This window comes from Amyelois transitella, chromosome 18 (genome assembly GCF_032362555.1).
Source record: "Amyelois transitella isolate CPQ chromosome 18, ilAmyTran1.1, whole genome shotgun sequence".
NCBI lineage: Eukaryota > Metazoa > Arthropoda > Insecta > Lepidoptera > Pyralidae > Amyelois > Amyelois transitella.
The window spans coordinates 653094-673980 of NC_083521.1; the positions used below are offsets into that span (position 1 = coordinate 653094).

The window sequence follows — 20887 nt, forward strand, 5'->3', positions numbered from 1 at the left end:
TTTTCCCATGGATGTCACACAAAGCGACTTAGGCTACATTGTGTAGCTTTTATCATGATTCTATGTATATGATAAGTTCCACTGCAAAGTTGGAGTCGCCTTATTGTAAAAAAATATTCTAGGTCAACAGGCGCAACTTAAGGCTCCTATAATCCTTAGAGTATCTACTTTATTATCGTGACCTAGTTTAGTAGCCACTGGAAAAGCTATTAAAAAGTAAAATAAGGCATTAAAAAACAAAAACAAAATATATTTTGCTACAGTCCTACCAACAACAAGTCCTCAAAACTCCTTTCTATGTCACTAAAATTTAAAACTCAAATTCGAATCACAGTTTTAGTCTATGGTCCGTTAATCAAGTTGCAGATAACTTCATTCCGAACTCTCCACACTTGTAGCCAACTTCTCGCAGTAAGTAAGGGGTGCGTTCGTGGGCCGGCGCGCTCAGCCATTCGCTGGAGTTGACCGCGACCGCTACGTAGCCGATTTTTTCTAGAATGTCGAGGACTAGTCGGAACGTGCCGCGAAGCCGGTTGCTGTTCATCGAGAAACAGCCTTGGTTGAAGTTCATTACGCATACTCTGAAAAATAACAATTACATACATACATACATAAAATCACGCCACTTTCCCGGAGGGGTAGGCAGAGACTACCTCTTTCCACTTGCCACGATCTCTGCATACTTCCTTCGCTTCATCCACATTCATAACTCTCTTCATGCAAGCTCGGCGGTTTCGGGTACTTTTGACCTGACCCTTTAACAGGACGTCCTTAATTTGATCAAGATACGTTCACATAGATAAGATACATATTTTTCTGTACAGTTGACATTTTTCATCCCATAGATTTTATTTTCATTGTCAATTTGCTTAATATTTTGAAGAAGTGACTAGGCAACACCAAAGGCCGCTTTCTAATATATATATGTATAGTATAGTAATAACTTGTTTGCCGCAGTGGCAAAGTGCGCGCCCTTTTATCTAAGATCCCGCGTTCGAGTCTCGGCCCGAACTAGGTGGAACACAAACATTTTTAATGGGGTTTTACAATAATTACAAAGAGTAACGCTGCGTTAACGTCCCATAAAATTTATGGAAAGTTAATTTAGGGCTAGTACTAAGTGCCGTGTATTTCCCGGCACTCCATATCTTTCCAGTGGATTTCGTAAAAGGCAACTAAGAGTTCGGCTTATATACTTGAGATTCCTCTTTTAGGCGATGGGCTAGCAACCTGTCACTATTTGAATCTCAATTCTATCACTAAAACAAACGGCTGAGCGTGGACTGTCGGCTCTGTCTACCCCGCAGGGATATAGACGTGATTATATGTTATGATATGTTGCTAATTACAGCACTCGGCATATAAGTTACCCAAGACTTTAACACTTCCGGGATGCGCAAAAGAAAATATTGCATAATTCGCATAGAAAAATCATCCACGCATCATTCCTTAAGAAAAAATTTAACTCACACTACGCCGCCTTGAGGTAGATTCAGAGATTCTAATGGCACCTTTTGTTCATTGCACATCGTGTGTAGTTTGATGGGGTAATTATTTTTCAGGCACATCAATAGATCTGAAATAAAGAAAAACACATTTAAAAAAATAATATATACTTATACCTGGCCCCCGATATAAGGTAGAGGGCCACTGAAATAACAATAGTAATAAAGTTTTTTTTTTCCGCGACTTCTATTTGTTATTTAGAAAGCTATATAGCTGTAAATTCGTTCCCCAATACAACAAGAAGGTTGTTTACCGGGTGAATGGAAGAGATCCCTTCATGGGATAAGTCCGGCATTGCAAGTGATTTGTTTTTTTTTAAACTATGTACTATTTCTTGTTACTGTGTAAATTTCTATGCAATAAAGATATTACCAACATACAAGGACGACCTGCTTTAGTCTTATAATCATATTTTACAGATAAAGGTAGTCTCTGCTACACCTCCGGGAAAGAGGCGTGATTTTACGTATGTATGTACAGATAAAATGGCGATAATTGTTGCGTTTCTCACATATTAAAACAATGCGATGTGTGAGAAACTTAGTAATTAATGGTGAGAAACTATTCAATGTACAAACATGGTATTTAACATGACAGTCATGACTACACATTATAAAGTTCATCTTTTGTCTCCGTTCTTTATTCCTGTTTGAAATGTTAAAAAGAGGATTTTTTGAAAAAGGTTTACATTCATGTTACCCGTGCGAAGCCGGCGACGGACATTGTGGTTCCCGGCACGAAAGAATAGAACCACCATCTCTTTGATGATTCCATCAAAGATCTTTCCCATGGATCGTAATAGATGACTAAAGGACAGGCTTATAAATAATCTCTTTCCCATCGATGTCGTAATAGGCGACTAAGGGACAGACTTATATAATAAACTTGGGATTCGTCTTATAGGTGATAGGCTAGCAACCTGTCACTATTTGAATCTCAATTCCATTTTTAAGCCATACAGCTGAATGTAGCCTATAAGTCTTTTTGAGACTTTTGGCTCGGTCTACTCCGTAAGGGATAAAGACGTGATTATATCTCTATAAGTCTACACAAAGCTTAAATTAGGAGCTTGCATGAAGACAGTTATGAATGTGGATGAACCAAAGGAAATATGCAGAGATCGTGGCAAGTGGAAAGAGGTAGTCTCTGCCTACCCCTCCGGGAAAGAGGCGTGATTTTATGTTATGTTATGTGTACACAAACCTGCAACGAATCCATTCGGCAACACCACATTCTTCGCCACGTACTCCTGGCTCCCCAACCCCCTGGACAAGTGCTCCTCCAACAGATCAGTATGCGCATGCACAGGATACAGCGCTTTTGCCTTCTCCACCACATCAGGTGGTAAGGAAAACTGGTCGCTGTGAAACGCCTTCACGGCTTCGTGTAGAGTCAGGAGTTGGAGGTAGTCCAGGGTATTGTCCTCCCTTGAAAGGTATTCTTTTAGGAATTCTGGTGAGAAAACCCTAGAAAGCAGTTTGTCTTCGTAATGTCCTAAGGAAGCGAGTTCGAGACATATTTTTGTCCAAGGTAGCGCTGCGTTTCTCGCGTCTGTAAAATATAAATAAATGTTAGGCGTATTATTATTTAGTGTGTGTGTGCCGTGTGGTTCCCGGCACCAATAGAAAAAAGAATAGGACTATTCCATCTCTTTCCCATGGATGTCGTAAAAGGCGACTAAAGGATTGGCTTATAAACTTGGGATTCTACTTTTAGGCGATGGGCTAGCAACCTGTCACGATTTGAATCTCAATTCTATCATCAATCCAAACAGCTGAACGTGGCCTTTCAGTCTTTTCAAGACTGTTGGCACTGTCGGCCTTGACTTCTTCACATAATAGATGCAGCTATAGTAGCTTTTCGCCAATAGATGGCGCTTAGGCAAGTTTTACAAAAAGTTAATACAAACAGTAGTAGGTAGTAATTAAAATACGTACCAAGCACAGGGTTATTGGATATCTGCCTTCTCAGCAGCTCCCACTGGACAGTCAGGTCTCCCAGAATCGGAAACGGAATTAAAAATCAAAGAACAATCATACTCACGCTAAGGCAGCTATTCGCCAATAGATGGCGTTAGTACGGCTTTTCACCATTAAACTGCGCTGTATCAGCTCTTCGCCAACAGATGGCTCTAAAGCGGACTATCAACAAAAGATGGCCGTAAAGCAGGTGAAGGTCAAATGAAGGTGATACGAGTACGTAGCAATAAAATATACGTATTTTATTGCTACGTACTCGTATCACCTACGTACCAAGCACAGGATTATTGGATATCTGCCTCCTCAGCAGCTCCCACTGGTCAGACTCGGGGGTGTAATTGTTGTTGGACAAGCAGTTGATGAAGATGAACAGAGATTCTTCACATTCTTGTGGCACACTTTTTTTCCTTTTTACTACATCCCTCCCACAGATTGAAGAATCAGGACCGGAATTAAAAATCAAAGAACAATCATACTCACGCTAAGGCAGCTATTCGCCAATAGATGGCGTTAACACGGCTTTTCACCAATAAATTGCGCTGTATCAGCTCTTCGCCAACAGATGGCTCTAAAGCGGACTACCAACAAAAAATGGCCGTAAAGCAGGTGAAGGTCAAATGAAGGTGATACGAGGGTGTAATTACAAAATACGTACCAAGCACAGGGTTATTGGATATCTGCCTTCTCAGCAGCTCCCACTAGTCAGACTCGGGGGTGTAATTATTGTTGGACAAGCAGTTGATGAAGCTGAACAGAGACTCTTCACATCCTTGTGGCACAATTATTTTTCCTTTTTACTACATCCCTCCCACAGATTGAAGAATCGGGAACGGAATTAAAAATCAAAGAACAATCATACTCACGCTAAGGCAGCTATTCGCCAATAGATGGCGTTAATACGGGTTTTTACCAATAAATTGCGTTGTATCAGCTTTTCGCCAACAGATGGCCCTAAAGCGGATTATCAACAAAAGATGGCCGTAAAGCAGGTGAAGGTCAAATGAAGGTGATACGATAAAATACGTACCAAGCACAGGGTTATTGGATATCTGCCTCCTCAGCAGCTCCCACTGGTCAGACTCGGGGGTGTAATTGTTGTTGGACAAGCAGTTGATGAAGATGAACAGAGATTCTTCACATTCTTGTGGCACACTTTTTTTCCTTTTTACTACATCCCTCCCACAGATTGAAGAAACGGGAACGGAATTAAAAATCAAAGAACAATCATACTTACGCTAAGGCAGCTATTCGCCAATAGATGGCGTTAATACGGCTTTTCACCATTAAACTGCGCTGTATCAGCTCTTCGCCAACAGATGGCTCTAAAGCGGACTATCAACAAAAGATGGCCGTAAAGCAGGTGAAGGTCAAATGAAGGTGATACGATAAAATACGTACCAAGCACAGGGTTATTGGATATCTGCCTCCTCAGCAGCTCCCACTGGTCAGACTCAGGGGTGTAATTGTTGTTGGACAAGCAGTTGATGAAGCTGAACAGATGGTTGGTGCGGGCGTTGGCGAGGGTGGTCGGCGTAGCGGCAGCCAGTTGGCAGAGATACTCCACGAGGCCCAGGTGGGTGTGTGCCTATGGATTTGTAAGACCTTATCATCATCGGCCTCATTGGCGCAGTGGCAGCGCGCTCATCTGTGACACCGGAGGTCCCGGGTTCGAATCCCGGCCAGGGCATTATGAGAAACGGAACTTTCTCTGATTGGCCTGGGTCTTGAATGTTTATCTATATAAGTATTTATTATAAAATATAGTATCGTTGAGTTAGTATCTGGTAACACAAGTCACGAACTTACTTCGAGGCTAACTCAATCTGTCCCGTATATATTAAAAAAAAAACATCACGTCATCCTATTGACGTCAGTCTCCGTTGCGTGCTCAACTCTCTGGAGAGGAGACCAGGGTCCGTTTGTACGGCGATCGTGGAGTAGGTAAGTCAGGTTTTTACACGATGTAGGTAGGCAGAGACTACATCTTTCCACGTGCTACGATTTCTGCATAAGACTTTCTCATATAATTTCTTCAGAAATAAGTAGTGCCCTTGTACTAAATTTCTCTTCAGTTTAAGGTCTATTCTTGTGTTTTTCCTTGATGTATATTAAATATATAAATAATTACTTATATGCCGTGTGGTTCCCGGCACCAATACAAAAAAGAATAGGACCACTCCATCTCTTTCCCATGGATGTCGTAAAAGGCGACTAAGGGATAGGCTTACAAACTTGGGATTCTTTTTCTAGGCGATGGGCTAGCAACATGTCACTATTTGAATCTCAATTCTATCATTAAGGCAAATAGCTGAACGTGGTCATTCAGTCTTTTCAAGACTGTTGGCTCTGTCTACCCCGCAAGGGATATATATGTGACAATATGTATGTATGTATAAATACTTCTTTTGCTTCATCCACATTCAACAGTCTTCATGCAATCTAAAGTAAGCAAGCAGTTTCGGGTACTGACCATTTGCTAGGACGTACTTAAATTGATCAAGGTACGTTCGTGGAGGCCTTTCCACTCCTACCTCTCCGTTCCCACCATCCACACATCTAGTACATACAACTTCAACAAACAACATACTAATTCAAGGCTGGAATTTTTTTACAGACGTGACTATATGTATGTATGTATGTATACAGTTTAAATGAGTATACTAAAATAAGTAAACTTACGATCCTCGCCAGGACCCTAGCCAGCAGCAGCCCTTTCTCGAATCCCACGTCGCGACGCACCGCGTAATCGGCTATAGCGTCCACCAACTGCTCGTGATAATACTCCGGATGTTTCTCCATCACGCGGCCCTTCATCTTCGCGGCGGTCCTCAGCACATCATCATAGATCAACTGGTCCACGCTTTGGGCCAGAATGTCGTAACAGATGTGCAGGAGTTGCACCCTGGTGGGGAATTTCTCTTCCGTGCAGTTCACGTTGCATAACGACCAGATTATGGATTTGGCGACCTGGAATTGTCAAATGTGTGATTTTAATTTATTTAATTTTTGTTAATATAATGTTTTAACATTATAAATTTGTGTTTGTGATGTTCCCAAAATTTGGGTAAATAAGTTCATGCTGGCAACCTCAATTTCGAACCGCAACTTTTTTCTAATTTATTGCGAAATTTAACTAAAATGGCGGCGATTTGAGCAGACGTTTTCATGTCACCCCGTACCATTGCCACGAAGGAGTTAGGATAACTGTTGTTTAGGAGACTGTTTTGAAAGATTATATAGAGTAAAAATTAGTTTTAGGCCTTAAGTATAATAAAACCAGCACCTCAGCATGGCACGGGTGATGCGGTCTTTTTTCCCGCGAATTACTATCGCTATCCCGTTTCGCATCATAATAAAAAGCGTAACAGTTATAGTTTAACGAGGCTGAAAAAACGGCAGCTACGATGATAATTAAAATACCGGCATCATCTATTATACCACGTTAAAAAAAAATAATTTCCATACCTGCGCATTAATAGCTTGATCTTGCAACAGCAACGCGGTAACAATATTATTGACACACCGATCAGGCAATTCATGTGAACAGCAGTATGCCAGCATTTCCTTCAACAAAGCCACATCCTCCCGGTCCAGCTCCAACGGGAGGTGTATTTGGAAGGCCAGGGGAAGAGCCAACTTCAACGCATCTACCAAATGATTCTTAGAATCGAATTTGTTCAGTATAAAATCTAAGAACATGATTTGTCGTATGCTTATCAAGTTTATGTTGCATCGTATGAGTTGTAACATCGTCTGGACTATCAAAGAGTCGACTGGAACTTTGAGGTAGGATAATAGTTTGGTTGCTTCGATAGCTTCGTTCACGTCTAACGAGGGGGCGTATCTTTTGAAGTTTTGGCAGAGTACCGTGAATGCCGGATTCTTCATTATCGTTTCGAAGTCTTCGTGGTATCTGAAACAATTTGTTTATTTTCTTTGAAGCAATATCATATACTTATGATATTTCTCCAATGAAAATCATCAGCCATCAGAGACCACATCTTTCCACTTGCCACGATCCCTGCACACTTCCTTCGCTTCATCCACATTCATAACTCTCTTCATGTAAGCTCGTCGGTTTCGAGTACTCTTGACCTGACCCTTTGTCAGGACGTCCTTAATTTGATCGAGATACGTTCGTCTAGGTCTTCCCACTCCGACCTTTCTCTCCACACTCTCCTTGTATATCTGCTTAGTAAACCTGCATTCATTCATCCATGTATTTGTGTCTTGTATCTTACATACATACATAAAATCACGCCTCCTTCCCGGAGGTGTAGGCAGTCTTGTACCTTCACAGGTTATATATAGGTATTTTACCGTGTGGTTCCCGGCACCAATACAAAAAAGAATATGACCACTCCATTTCTTTCCCATGGATGTCGTAACATGCGACTAAGGGATAGGCTTACATACTTGTGATTCTGTTTTTAGGCGATGGGCTAGCAACTATCACTATTTGGATCTCAATTCCATCATTGAGCCGAGCAGCTGAATGCGGCCATTCAGTCGGGACTATTGGCTCTGTCTACCCCGTAAGGGATATAGACGTGACTATATGTATGTATTATACTAACCTGCCTGACTTGTGCAGTTCGAACAAAGTTCTCAGCGCTTGCAGCATGTGTTTGTGAGTCATCACTGGAAGGTGCGCCTGCACAGCTGCCAGCACGTCGTTGGCGCTCGGCGCCGACTTCAGACTGGTCATCACCGCGTCCGGAGGTCTCGAACGATTCGCCTCTGTGGACACTGATGAGGAAAACTGTTCATGTATTGTTTTAGTTCGTTTAGAGATAATTATTTATTAAAGATAAATAAATACAGCCAAGTTTTTTATAGAAAGAGGAAAGAGGCGTGATTTTATGTATGTAAGTTTCTTATACATACATATATATATGTCTATATCCCTTGCGGGGTAGTCAGAGCCAACAGTCTCGAAAAGGCTGATTGGCCACGTTCAGCTGTTTCTCAGCGTTTAATAAAGCATTCAAAATACAAATTTCGGAATATGTTTGTGGAAAATATTGCTAAGTGTAACACTAGACTTTACTTAAAATACTAATCCAATTGTTAACAACTTCAATGTTGTGCTAACTGTAGCGAGAGCGATGATTCGGACTGACCGCCACAAAGGGAAGGTCTTCCGCCAGGTGTTACGCCTGGGGAACCGCGGCTCTAACAATGTTGGTCGGAGGTTGTATATATGCTCCAATCCCCGTGAAATCTTTGCTTGCGCGATTTAGACTTTCCGTTGTTTTTGACTGATAGCATCGCGTGATTTTATTTTTATGACTTGTGGCGTATAGATGTCGCCACACAAACCAATTAAGATATTAACCTTCAAACCACCTGCTCAAGTTAATAGCTGAAAACGGCCTCTGTGGCGCAGCAGTAGTACGCTCGTCTGTGACACCGGAGGTCCCGGGTTCGAATCCCGGCCAGGGCATGATGAGAAAAGAACTTTTTCTGATTGGCCTGGGTCTTGGATGTTTATCTTTATAAGTATTTATTACAAAATATAGTATCGTTGAGTTAGTATCTCGTAACACAAGTTTCGAACTTACTTCAAGGCTAACTCGATCAGTGTAATTTGTCGCCTATATATGTAAATTAAGTTGGTACAAATACCTGAAGAAACAAAACTGGTGGAGGTGAGTGTCATGTTGAGGTGGCTGCTCCTCAGCAGACTCCGCCACATGCTCTTCAGCAGCAGAGTCATTATCTCTGAAAATCGTAATAGTAGTAGTAATAATCGTAAGTGCCGTGTGGTTCCCAGCACCAATAAAAAAAAAGAATAGGACCACTCTATCTCGTTCCCATGGATGTCGTAAAAGGCGACTAAGGGATAGGCTTATAAACATGGGATTCTTCTTTTAGGCGATGGGCTAGCAACCTGTCACTATTTGAGTCTCAATTCTCAGAACGTGGCCTATCGGTCTTTTCGGGACTGTTGGCTCTGTCTACCCAGCAAGGGATATAGACGTGATTATATGTATGTATAATCGTAAAAAATAATAATTTGCGGTAAGTTCAATGATCAGCATGACATGGGATGCTGTCATCTGATAAGATAAAAAAAACCTTTATTTTTCTCCTCCACAAACTCGGTTTAAATTAAAATTATTATTTTTTTATTTATTATTATGGAACATTTCAAAAATCACTTAATAATTGCAATATCTTTTGGTTTCACAACATTACATAAAACTAAGTTTACTGTCACTTCCAAAGCATCAGTGCAGAAAAAGCGCTAACAAACTGCATAATTTTCTTCAATATCGTTGACTTCAAAAGGGAATGCTTAGATAATTTGGCAATGGACAGAATGTATGAAAGCAGGCTGACTAGATTGGTGGATTTTTTTAATTTCTGTCACTCTGTTGATATGTCTGTAGGTTTGTACTCGCGTAACAGAATAAAATTAGGGTTCCAACATAAAAACTGGCAAACAAAAATTACTTCTCCCACCCCTCAAACTTAAAAAGAAGGGGCAATTCAGAAATTCAGCTTTTTTAGCGAACCTTTACAGCAAAAGACTTCCACAATAGCTATTAACAATATAATTGAGAATGAACTGGAATGAAGGGTCAGGTGTTTTTAATGAGGATGAACAGTGAGTAGTATGCAGGGGTATGGCAAGTGCAGAAATGTAGTTTCTACCTATCCCATGAAAGAGGCATGATTTTATATTTGTAAATATGTTCACACAATTATGAGAAAATGCATTAATCATCATGAGAGTATGATGCCGTGTGGTTCCCGGCACTATTACAAAAAAGAATAGGACCACTCCATCTCTTTCCCATGGATGTCGTAAAAGGCGACTAAGGGATAGGCTTATAAACTTAGGATTCCTCTTTTAGGCGATGGGCTAGCAACCTGTCACTATTTGAATCTCGGTTCTATCATTAAGCCAAATAGCTGAACGTGGCCATTCAGTCTTTTCAAGACTGTTGGCTCTGTCTACCCCGCAAGGGATATAGACGTGATCATATGTATGTATGTATGTATGTAGAGTATGATGCATGTTGTCCTATTAAAGCCCTCCCTGCAGGAACTTGTGGTCCTCTATGTGAATCATAAATCCAATAAGCTGTTATAAAATTATAGAATGAACTCAATGAAACATTATTTTTGATAACATTATAAAGAGATAAACTGGATCAATCCTGTAATTTCTTTTTTTTTTTTGTTGTACGATAATTTTTTAAATTTTTTTTCCTGGAAGTACCTATGCAGCATAAATCGTTAACTAGCAGCATTGTTGTCATTATATAAAATCTATTAAGGTTATGTTTACAATATTGGTCAATTTCTTAAGAGTTTTATAAATGTAGAAGAATGTGTGTTAAGTAGTTAAATCAAAGAAAGCTAATATATTTAGTTACCTTCTAATTGAGAAATCTGCGTTGTGATGTATTTTAAAATATTTATTAGGATAACTCAACTTTCCGCCGGCGTAAGTTCTAATAACACATCGAAAATTTGTTTTTTCTTATTCACACATTTTATTTTATAGTATCTTTCTATTAATAATTTCTTTTTATATTTCTTTGTTTGTAGCAATAAAATAAATAATTCAAAACTTCAAATAAAAACTGGGACGGGGTGAGTGACATAACAGCAATTGACAATCAGCTGATTTTGGCATTTGTGTAGAAGGATGCCAGCCAGGAGGCTTACCACGACGTCTTATAGCAGGACCTAAATTGAACTGCACTGCTTTTTCGTACCATGACATCAATTATAAGCAGACCTGCGGCAGGTCTGCTCAGTAAACCGTTCACCATTTTTTTTGTATAGAGTTTTCCTACCACAACGGCCACTTTTGACAGCAGGAATTGTTTCTTGCTCGTCGCAAATGTCAAATAAAGCGATTCTTAAAAAGTTACTTTTAGGTAGCTTCTTTGGACATTTTGGCGTTGTTTTGTAAGATATTCACCAAATGTTCCGTGTTTGTTTCCTAAGGATTTGTACATTCAAAGCTATTGTTTAATAAGAATTTGATTAAATTCATTTAAACCTACCTATGAATTGTTCAAAAAAGTTAAATCTACAAAAGAATAAGTTGTGTAAACATTAATAACTCCCCTAACATTATTGCAAAGATGTGTGACGAGTATGAACTGTTTGAGTTTTTGGAAAGTGATTTCAACGAATCCAGAATGGCAAATAAAAAGAAACGTTTCAGGAACAGACTTTTGACTTAGATGAAAATGCTTTCATCAAGGAGTACAGGTATGTAAATGTTCACATATCAACCGCCTTATGCTCTATTATATAGAAAGATCGATCTCTCTCTTCTCAACAACATGATAACATAATTACTCGTATCTTACTTGTCTAGGATAACTGCAGACTTGGTGCACAAACTTTATTTATTTAATTATTTATTTATGTACACAAAATTACATACAGGAGCATTTATTACAATAATTCTAGTACAAAGGTGCTACTTATTTCAAAAGAAATCTCTTCCAGAAGACCCATGAGAGGAAAGATGAATTTTAGAGCGGTATGGCGTGTGCATAAATAACGTTTAACATATTTAACTAAACATACATGCTAGTACTTTCATAATTAAACATGGAATAATTAAATAAATGACAGTAATAAACTACATAAACATACCAATATACATATATATATATAATATATATAAGTCTATTTGGAGAGATAATAGTCTTTAACTCGTCATTTGAATGAAGAGAGAGTTTGGGAACTTTGTGAAGAGCTGGAGCCAATAATGGCAAAAAGCTCTAAAAGAGCAACTGATTTAGGCATAGAAACAAAGGTCAATCAAGTTCCATAAAGTACAATAGGAGGATTACTATTAAAAGTTGTTTCCTAATAAGTTATATTTTTCAGGTGTTAACATCATTGTATTTCTATGGACATGGAGACTATCAAAAACCTGTTGGTCAATCACATTTTGTCACTCAGCAGACAGTTTCTACTGTACTTGCAGAAGTTACAACAGCCCTTAATTACATCAGTTTCAGGAACAAATATATAAAATTCCCACAGACTTATGAAAGTCGTCAGTTAAAAAGATTAAGGCACACTTATATTTACTTAGCTAATTTTATTTATATTATATCAATAATTAAGTTTGATAACAATATGCCTTTTTTGCCTGCAGATTTTTCAATAAATTCGGTATCCCTGGTGTGATTGGATGTATAGATTGTACCCATGTTCGCATAGTAAGGCCTAATGAGCATGAAGATAGATATTTCTGTAGAAAGAAATTCCATTCTCTAAATGTTCAGTTGGTAAATAAACTTTTATTTAATAGTTTTATAGTGTAATATATAACACATACAAACATGATCACATCTATGTCCCTTGCGGGATATTCAGAGCCAACAGTCCCAAAAATACTGATAGGCCGAGATTAATGGTAGAATTGAGATAATGGTAGGTTGCTAGTCTGTCACCTTAAAAAAGAATCCCAAATTTATAAGGCTGTCCCTTATTATAGTTTCTGAGTCAGAAATTTAAACACCATGGGTTGAAAAGTGCAGAGGCCAGGCGATAATAGACTTCATGTTTATGAGTTGGCTAAAACTATTCTCCCATCAATGATTTTCTAATATACTTACAATTTTTTTTTCCATTGAGCCACTTTAGTAATTTGTAATTTTTCTTATTATTTTTTTTTCAGATTTGTGATGAGGATCAACAAATCCTAAGTGTTGATGCGAGTCATCCAGGGTCACTTCATGACTCATTTATATGGAGCCACCATCCTGTATGTTACCATTTAGAAAATTAAGGGTCTGAAGCAACATGGCTTTTAGGTAAGAAAACCTTTTATGGTGAACTTATTATAGCAAATAATATGAACAATATTGTTTGAAAGATATATTTTTAACACACTTTCAATTAAAACTAGACCAATTAAAAACTTGAAATAAAATTTTAAAAGTCAAAAATATTTGTATACAATTTTAAAATAAAAAAGTATCATTTTTATATAAAATATGAATATGAATGTTCAAATAAAATAAAAAAATAACAGAGTAATATGTTTATTTCCAGGTAACTTGGGTACTCACAATGAAGAACGATGATGACACCTATTTTGGATGCAGAACCAGACACACCGGAAGCATATTATACACAAAAGCATGTAAAGGCTAGGAATGTTATAGAAAGAACTATAGGTCTTCTCAAAGCACGTTTCCGGTGTCTCTTGTGCCACAGGGTGTTGCATTATCAACCACAGGTTGCTGGCTTCATTACAAATACTTGTGTAATATTGCACAATATTTGTAATGAAAACAACTTGCCTGAAGTAAGGTTGACAGAAGAAGAGCAAGCAAGGGAAGTTGCACAACAACCACCAGTGGAAGCTCTTCATGAACCAGCTGAGCAACACAACATTGAGCTTCAACGTGGTATATCTACACGGCGGGATCTTGTGGCACGTCTCTGGGCTCTTTGCCGTACCTGAAAATAAAAAAATAGAATTTTATTATTAAGCAGATTTTTATTCAATAATATTTCATTTTTAAAAGTTATAAGTAGCTATGCAGGTAGATTATGAACAAAAATCTTTTTCATTTAATATTCATCAAAGTAATATAGTTTTTTTTATTGTTATTAAATTCAATTAAATACCAATATTTTATTATGTAAAAGCATAAAAGTACATATTCAATAAGTAAAAGAATAGAACTGAAAGATGTAGTATCTGCCTAACCCTCCGGGAAAGAAGCGTGATTTTATGTTATGTTATGTAAAAGAATTTTACATGAATAATTTGTAAATTTAATATTGCTTAGTAATCATCTCTCTTTTTTCTTTTTTAAAAGTAGTTCTAGTTTTAATTTTGCTCATTCCAAAATGACATATTTTAAAATAAATTAATAATTATAATAAAAATTAAAACATTTTTTTATTTTAAATATATACAAAACATTCTGTAAATTTGCAGAAAAGTGAATATCTCAAATAAAATTTCAAGTTATTAATGGATTAGCTATACTAATATTATTAAGAGAAATGACATTTTGAAATGGTTTACTGGACCAATTTTGATGAATTTGGCACATTGAATAAATTAATTATTGCTCACCTTCTTCTAATTATAGCCACTAATTCACGGAAGAGACAAATAGCTTCTTGAAGTATTAAACTACTTGCAGCTTCAGTAGCAGCCCTCTGTCGTGCAGCTTCAACTATTTGCACCTTTGCTTCTGCGGCTGTTAAATGAGCACGTCGGCGCCGTCGCCTAGGTTGTGGCGGGGCTTCAGCCTGTACCACACTAGGTACTTCGACGCCGACAGCCTCATCAGAGACAGCTGCTGCATGGCTTTGTGAAGGATCTGATGATGCAGTAGTAATTTCTACAGCTGCAGGTAGAGAATCTGCCTCGATAGAACTAACAGTTTGAGATACCTGAAATTAACAATTGAAATATTCATTCATACAATCACATTCTTATACCTTAGGAGTAGACAGAGCTTACAGTCTCAAAAAGACTTAAAGCATTGAATTATTCATTTATCTAATCACATTCTATGACCATAGGAGTAGACAGAGCCAACAGTCTCAAAAGGGCTAAGCCATGCTCAGCTGTATGGCTTTGTAATGTAATAAAATTTTTAAATTTATTATACAAAATACAATCAGTATGGTATATAATTCATCATCACTAGGCTACTATGATATAGTCTATTCACTTAGTTTTATGTACTAGGCGCCTATGACAACACATTTTGAGATCACGATGCCTTAGTCAATAAATATTAATGTTTTATCTCAATCTAGTAATAATGAAATTGAATACATACACTAGAAGGAACTTCTAACCATTCTTCTGTAATGGATTCGACTTCAATACCTCGAATGCCAGAGGGACCAGCTTCAGGTCTCATATCATCCTAAAAATAAATGGTTTCATTAATACATATATAACATAACATATATTTTTTGTATTAATTATAATTGGTAGGCTTTAATGTATTTAAGGGATCTTACCTGCAATGGGTTCACCTGCACCGCTGGTAAACCCATGCCATATTCCTCACCAAGGATACTTAAAAATTTTATGTCAATTTCTGTTAGCTCTTCCCCACTTGGCGGGTCCCCTCCTGTCCTGCTGATGCTCTCTCGAATTGTTTTATTTTTACGTTTTATTTTGGCCTTCAGGTCCACCCAGTACTAAAACAGTTAAAGAACATTTAGGTATAGTTTAAAACTGAGACAATGTAATTAAAAGAGAAAACTCATGGATTGAGTGCCTGTAGGTCAACACACCAGGTAGGGCTAGAGATTTTAAATCTGCAGGTTTCACTAAATAAGGATTTCCGAAACTTACTGCAAAAGTGAAAATAAAGATTATTGATTTAAGCAGGTGAAGCTGGGAGTAGGATGAAGATGACTCTAAGAAATAAAGGAATCAATGTTTACATACCTTGGTATTATAAGAAAACACTTTCTACTTACGACATTATATAGTTTTCTTGTAAAATAAATAATAGCCTCAAAAGTTAAGAATATTAAAAATCACTGCGATCCGGCAAACTTCTAAAACTGTTGTGAGGTAAGGCGCGTCGACTTAAAAAGCCGTGACAAGTAAAAAAGGATATTTCAAGTGGTTGCAGAACGGCTCTACACATTAAAAACATTATTTATGACTTAGGGACGAATTTAAAGTTATCGAAAACTTTCAAGTATCACTCAAGTATTCTAGCAGGTACCTACCTACTTTAAATTTATGTGACAGGCCGATTCGTTCAAAACCATTTTAAACTAACATTTATTTAATTTATACGAATAAAAGTATTTTATAGCGTGCAACAATGCATTGCAATTCAGAAAAATTTAAGTTAACTTCATATTTAATTAAATTTATAAGTATTTGTTATCTTTAATTATATTATTATTGTATTATTATGGTATTATTATTTTTATTAGAGGTTTGAACGTTTCTTTATTGACATCCCCACATTGAGCCATAGACAAAATAACCGTTCATCATTCAGCTTAAACCGTTCACCTTATAAGACGTCATGGTAGGAGTTTTGAGCAGGCCTGCTAATAAACTGCCTTAATATTTGAACGGTTCTATAAAAGGTTGTGGTAAGCCTCCAGAGCCCTCAAAAAAACCAATATTAAAGCATTATGAATGGTATGCCTCTAGCCAAGTGGTATGAAAAAACAGAATATGTCAAGTGTCAATTCAAAACAAAGTCAAAAAATCAAAACATTGTACCTAATTACTTTAGGTATTAATTTATTTCCCATGTCTTCGTAGTTTTCCTCTTGATTTTCCATTACTTATTATTTTCCATGAAAACAGATTGCGAGCAGTTTTGTTTATAGTGTTTCCTGACCTAAACTACGAACTACTGCGCTTTACAACTCCATTGGAATTGGACACATCGCTTTCCCATTTTTACAAATATAAGCCATACATTTAATCAACCGAAATGAATAATGAAACGATTGTTAGTTCAAGGCCTGACCGGGAAATAAGGAAAACGATCATCTCTCCTGGTGACTACACGATTGTCCCTTACGAAGACTCTCGATGCCGAATAACCTTGTCTGAAATAAAATGTACAAACGACGGCGGGAACTGCGAGATCGAAGCAGAGAGTCGTGTGTTTAGTGATTCTTTTGACGGGAATGTCTTGATCGGAGACTGTGACTGTTTTATTGATAGAGATTTCGAGTTAGCGCTTCAGCAAATGTGTTTGGGGGAAGTTAGTGAGGTGAAGATGGTGTATAGGGACGGTGAAGGGTCGCTGGTGAAGGAGATCTCTTGTAAAGTCGAGTTAAGGGAAGTGACAGAAGAACAGCTGATCAGTGATTGGAGTTGGCAGCGGCTGCAAGAGGCAGCTGTTTATCATAAGGTAAATTTTGTTCATTACCTTAATTTGATCTTGACTATGCAGTTAACAGAAACAATTAATGTAAGTTAATAAATACAAAGGAAATGAAATTGTAATCAAGGAATTATACTGTAAGGATTGGAATTCTTTTATTGGGCAATGGGCTAGCAAGCTGTCACTATTTGAATCTCAATTCTATCCTTAAGCTGAACAGCTACACATAGCTTTCAGTCTTTTTAAGACTCTGTCTACCTGCAAGGGATATAGACATGAGTATACATATATGTATGTAAAGAGTGAAGTCACGGGCAGTTCTGCAATTAAAAATAAGGTTTAGAGAGTTAAAAAAAAAATGTAATAATAGTCTTAAAAGTTTAATATAATTTTTAGGATTGTGGAGTGAAACTAGTTGGTGAGAAGCGGATAATGGATGCCTTTAGGAGATTCAACAAAGCATTCAAGTTTGTCACTGCTATAGAACCCATTGACCCTGAGCTGATCGACGAGGAGGCTGTCAAAGAGCTGGTGGACTTAAAGGTATTATTATGATAAATAAATAAGCCTTTATCCAGATTATCATTGTAATTCTTAATACTTTATTCAATAAATATAAATATATACGGGACAAATTTATATTTATACTTTATTCAATAATGTGTTTTGTATGTATTCTTTAGATAATCTGTTTACCAGTCCACAAAGACAACAGTCAGGAAAAAACCTTCAAGCCCAATTTGTCAGAAATGAGATTCGGATAGTATAAGGTTTCTAGCTTATAATTTAAACTTTTCCCTTCATTGGCTTTTACAATATGCACGGGAAGAGAAACAGCAGCAGACAGCTGGGAATGGCCCTGTCAATCCTTAGGCGATATAGACATGATTGTACGAGTATGTTATGTTAAAGAAACAGCTATGTTGTTAAGGGAAATGAGAAATAACAAGTTAAACCCTAAAGTTTCTTAGAATCTTCGTTCGTCTAAAAACAATTCTATTTTTCCAGGTAAAACTTTACAACAATTTAGCCCACTGCCAACTCCATTACAAGGAATATGATGCAGCCTTGGAGCTATGCAACAAAGCTCTGAAGTATGACCCGGACAGCTTAAAAGCTCTCTACAGGCGGTGCACAGCTTACATCGGCCTTCGGAAGTACGAGGAAGCCTGGACGGACATACAGCATGTGTTGAGGCTCGATCCTAATGATAAGGCAGCTCAGAACAAGGCCACCCAACTCAGACCGAAGGTGGAGAAGATTCAGAAGGAATATACCAGTGTCATTAAGAAAATGTTCAGTTAGTTTAGTATGTGTGATGTAAATTGTAAATATTATTTAAGAAATAAAAAATGCATTTATTATGATTCTATCTTGCGGAATTTCAGGAGTTGGCATACATACATATGGTCACATCTATATCCTTTGCGGGGTAGACAGAGCCAACAATCTTGAGAAGACTGAATGGCCATGTTCAGCTATTTAGCTTAATTATAGAATTGAGATTCAAATAGTGACAAGATGCTAACCCATCGCCTGAAAACGAATACCAAGTGTGTAAGCCTATCCCTTAGTCGCCTTTTACGACATCCATGGGAAAGAGATGGAGTGGTGCTATTATTTTTTATATTGGTGCCGGGAACCACACGGCAGAGGTTGGTTGGCAAACGAACTTTATCTTCTTGTTCTTCGTCCTCACCTTTTCCATGGTGTCGGCTTCTTTATCATGCGGCGTCGTGAAGTCTGCTAGCTGGTGTCCTCGCCCCGCAGTCCGAGACTTTGCATGTCTATCTGGACATTCGTTAGCCAGCTTGTTTGACGTCTTCCTCTAAGACTTGAAGCCATAGAAAGGCAAATTTTCACGACGTGATCGTCAGGTCTTCTCATTGCATATACCAGTAAAATTATCTGTAACTAGCTGTGCCTGTCACTTCGTCCGCGTGGTATAGTTATTTTGGGCATCATTGAAGCCCTCAAGGATGAATAATTTTCCCTGTTTTTTTAACATTTTCCATTGTTTCTTCGCTCCTAATAGTTGCAGTGTGATTTTATATAGCCTTTCTCGATGGATTGAACGTGGCCTATCTGTCTTTTCAAGACTGTTGTTGGCTCTGTTTACCCCGCAAGGGATATAAATGTGATTATACAATCACACTACACATCTACATACGTATGTAGACTGATTTAATAATTAAACTAAGGCATAGAAAATATATACGCCTGGTTCTTGCGCGCGGACTAAGTCCGAAATCCAAATTTAAAATTGCAAAAAGGAAGATCATATCTTCATAAAAACAAATTTACACCAACTCCATCATCCATAGCGCGGATCTACACGCACGCACGAACACGAATGTTAAATATGTGGTTAGTGCATAATATGCCATAACAAAATTATAAAACCGTTTCTCTTGCATTGCATTACGTTCGGGAAGCGAAGTTAAAAAAAAATGGCGTACATAGATCAAGCTATTCTTGACCATGCAAGTCGGTCAAGACAAGACATTGAGCTTTCAATTAGTTATGTATGCATGCTCGGATCTATTATGTGGCTTTTTCTGCATCGTTAGTGTTATCTGATAACTGAACCTAAAGGTTTGGTGTACTTCCGAGAATCGAACGCCAATAAAGTCATACTTAGTTCTGTTTAGTTTTAAAATGGCTTGAACGTCTAATACTGCGCAGGCTTTAGCATAGGAAAACCTATAACCCACCGTTCACGTGAATCTGTTGAACTTTGATTGATCCGGTATGGATTTGCGTTTTGGTAAATGAAATACTTAATTATTAGAAACTAATCTATATATATAAAACTCTTCCGTTACTGAGTGACTGACTGACAGACAACGCACAGTCGAAACTACTGGTCGTAGACAGCTGAAATTTGGAATGTAGGTTCCTTGGGATATGTAGGGGAGCACTAAGAAAGGATTTTTGGAAATTCAACCCCCAAGGGGGGGAAAAGGGGTAAAAACGTTTCTATGAAAAATCTTATTCCTTGGGTTTATAAACTTGAAACTTGGCATGAACACGTACATAGGCAAGTAAATATGTTTGACATTATAAGTTTTTTCAAACTACCCTCCAATCGTGATTTAGGGGGTGCGATTGGGTGACTGATTTATTAACGCACAGCCGAAACCGCTCGGTATAGGAGTCTGAGATTTTGAACAGAGGTTCCTTTAGTAACATAAGTGAGCACTAAGAAGGGATTTTTGAAATGTCAACCCCCAAGGGGGGGAAACGGGATAAACTGAGCCGGGGCTGCGGGAAAGTTCTAACGAGATACCGTGGCCCCGGAACGCAAAGGGCAACTGAAGGAACGAGGTGGGTTTTAGTCAGTAAAAGTCTGACACTCCCTTCCGTTCCACCCAGAGCGGGAGAGGTCATTTGATGATTTCCCATCCTTAAAAAAAAAGACTTTGTATGACAACTTTCTACTAATATTATAAAGAGGAACAATTTATTTTTTTATATGTTTGTTTGTTTACACATGTAATCGATAAACTCCGAAACTACTGAATCGATTTCAAACATTCACCATTAGAAAGCTACATCATC

General features: G+C 37.8%; 3 protein-coding genes across 3 annotated transcripts; 1 reads left to right on the forward strand and 2 right to left on the reverse strand.

Moving 5' to 3' along the window:
- Positions 1–229: 229 nt before the first annotated feature.
- Positions 230–11103, reverse strand: LOC106135256 (uncharacterized). Its single transcript, XM_013335504.2, has 9 exons — positions 10874–11103; positions 9114–9209; positions 8063–8234; positions 6951–7398; positions 6165–6452; positions 4884–5070; positions 2710–3057; positions 1471–1576; positions 230–581 (listed from the first exon to the last, which is right to left on the reverse strand). Exons 2-9 carry the CDS (start codon positions 9202–9204, stop codon positions 356–358), a joined length of 1866 nt encoding a protein of 621 aa, XP_013190958.1. The 5' UTR covers positions 9205–9209; positions 10874–11103; the 3' UTR covers positions 230–355.
- A 2315-nt stretch (positions 11104–13418) lies between these two features.
- Positions 13419–16509, reverse strand: LOC106135249 (uncharacterized). Its single transcript, XM_060949223.1, has 5 exons — positions 16495–16509; positions 15474–15656; positions 15287–15376; positions 14569–14891; positions 13419–13940 (listed from the first exon to the last, which is right to left on the reverse strand). Exons 1-5 carry the CDS (start codon positions 16507–16509, stop codon positions 13895–13897), a joined length of 657 nt encoding a protein of 218 aa, XP_060805206.1. The 3' UTR covers positions 13419–13894.
- A 159-nt stretch (positions 16510–16668) lies between these two features.
- Positions 16669–18693, forward strand: LOC106135250 (uncharacterized). Its single transcript, XM_013335493.2, has 3 exons — positions 16669–17353; positions 17723–17869; positions 18335–18693. The coding sequence occupies exons 1-3, from the start codon at positions 16928–16930 to the stop codon at positions 18629–18631; spliced, it is 870 nt and encodes a 289-aa protein (XP_013190947.1). The 5' UTR covers positions 16669–16927; the 3' UTR covers positions 18632–18693.
- The last annotated feature ends 2194 nt before the right edge of the window (positions 18694–20887 follow it).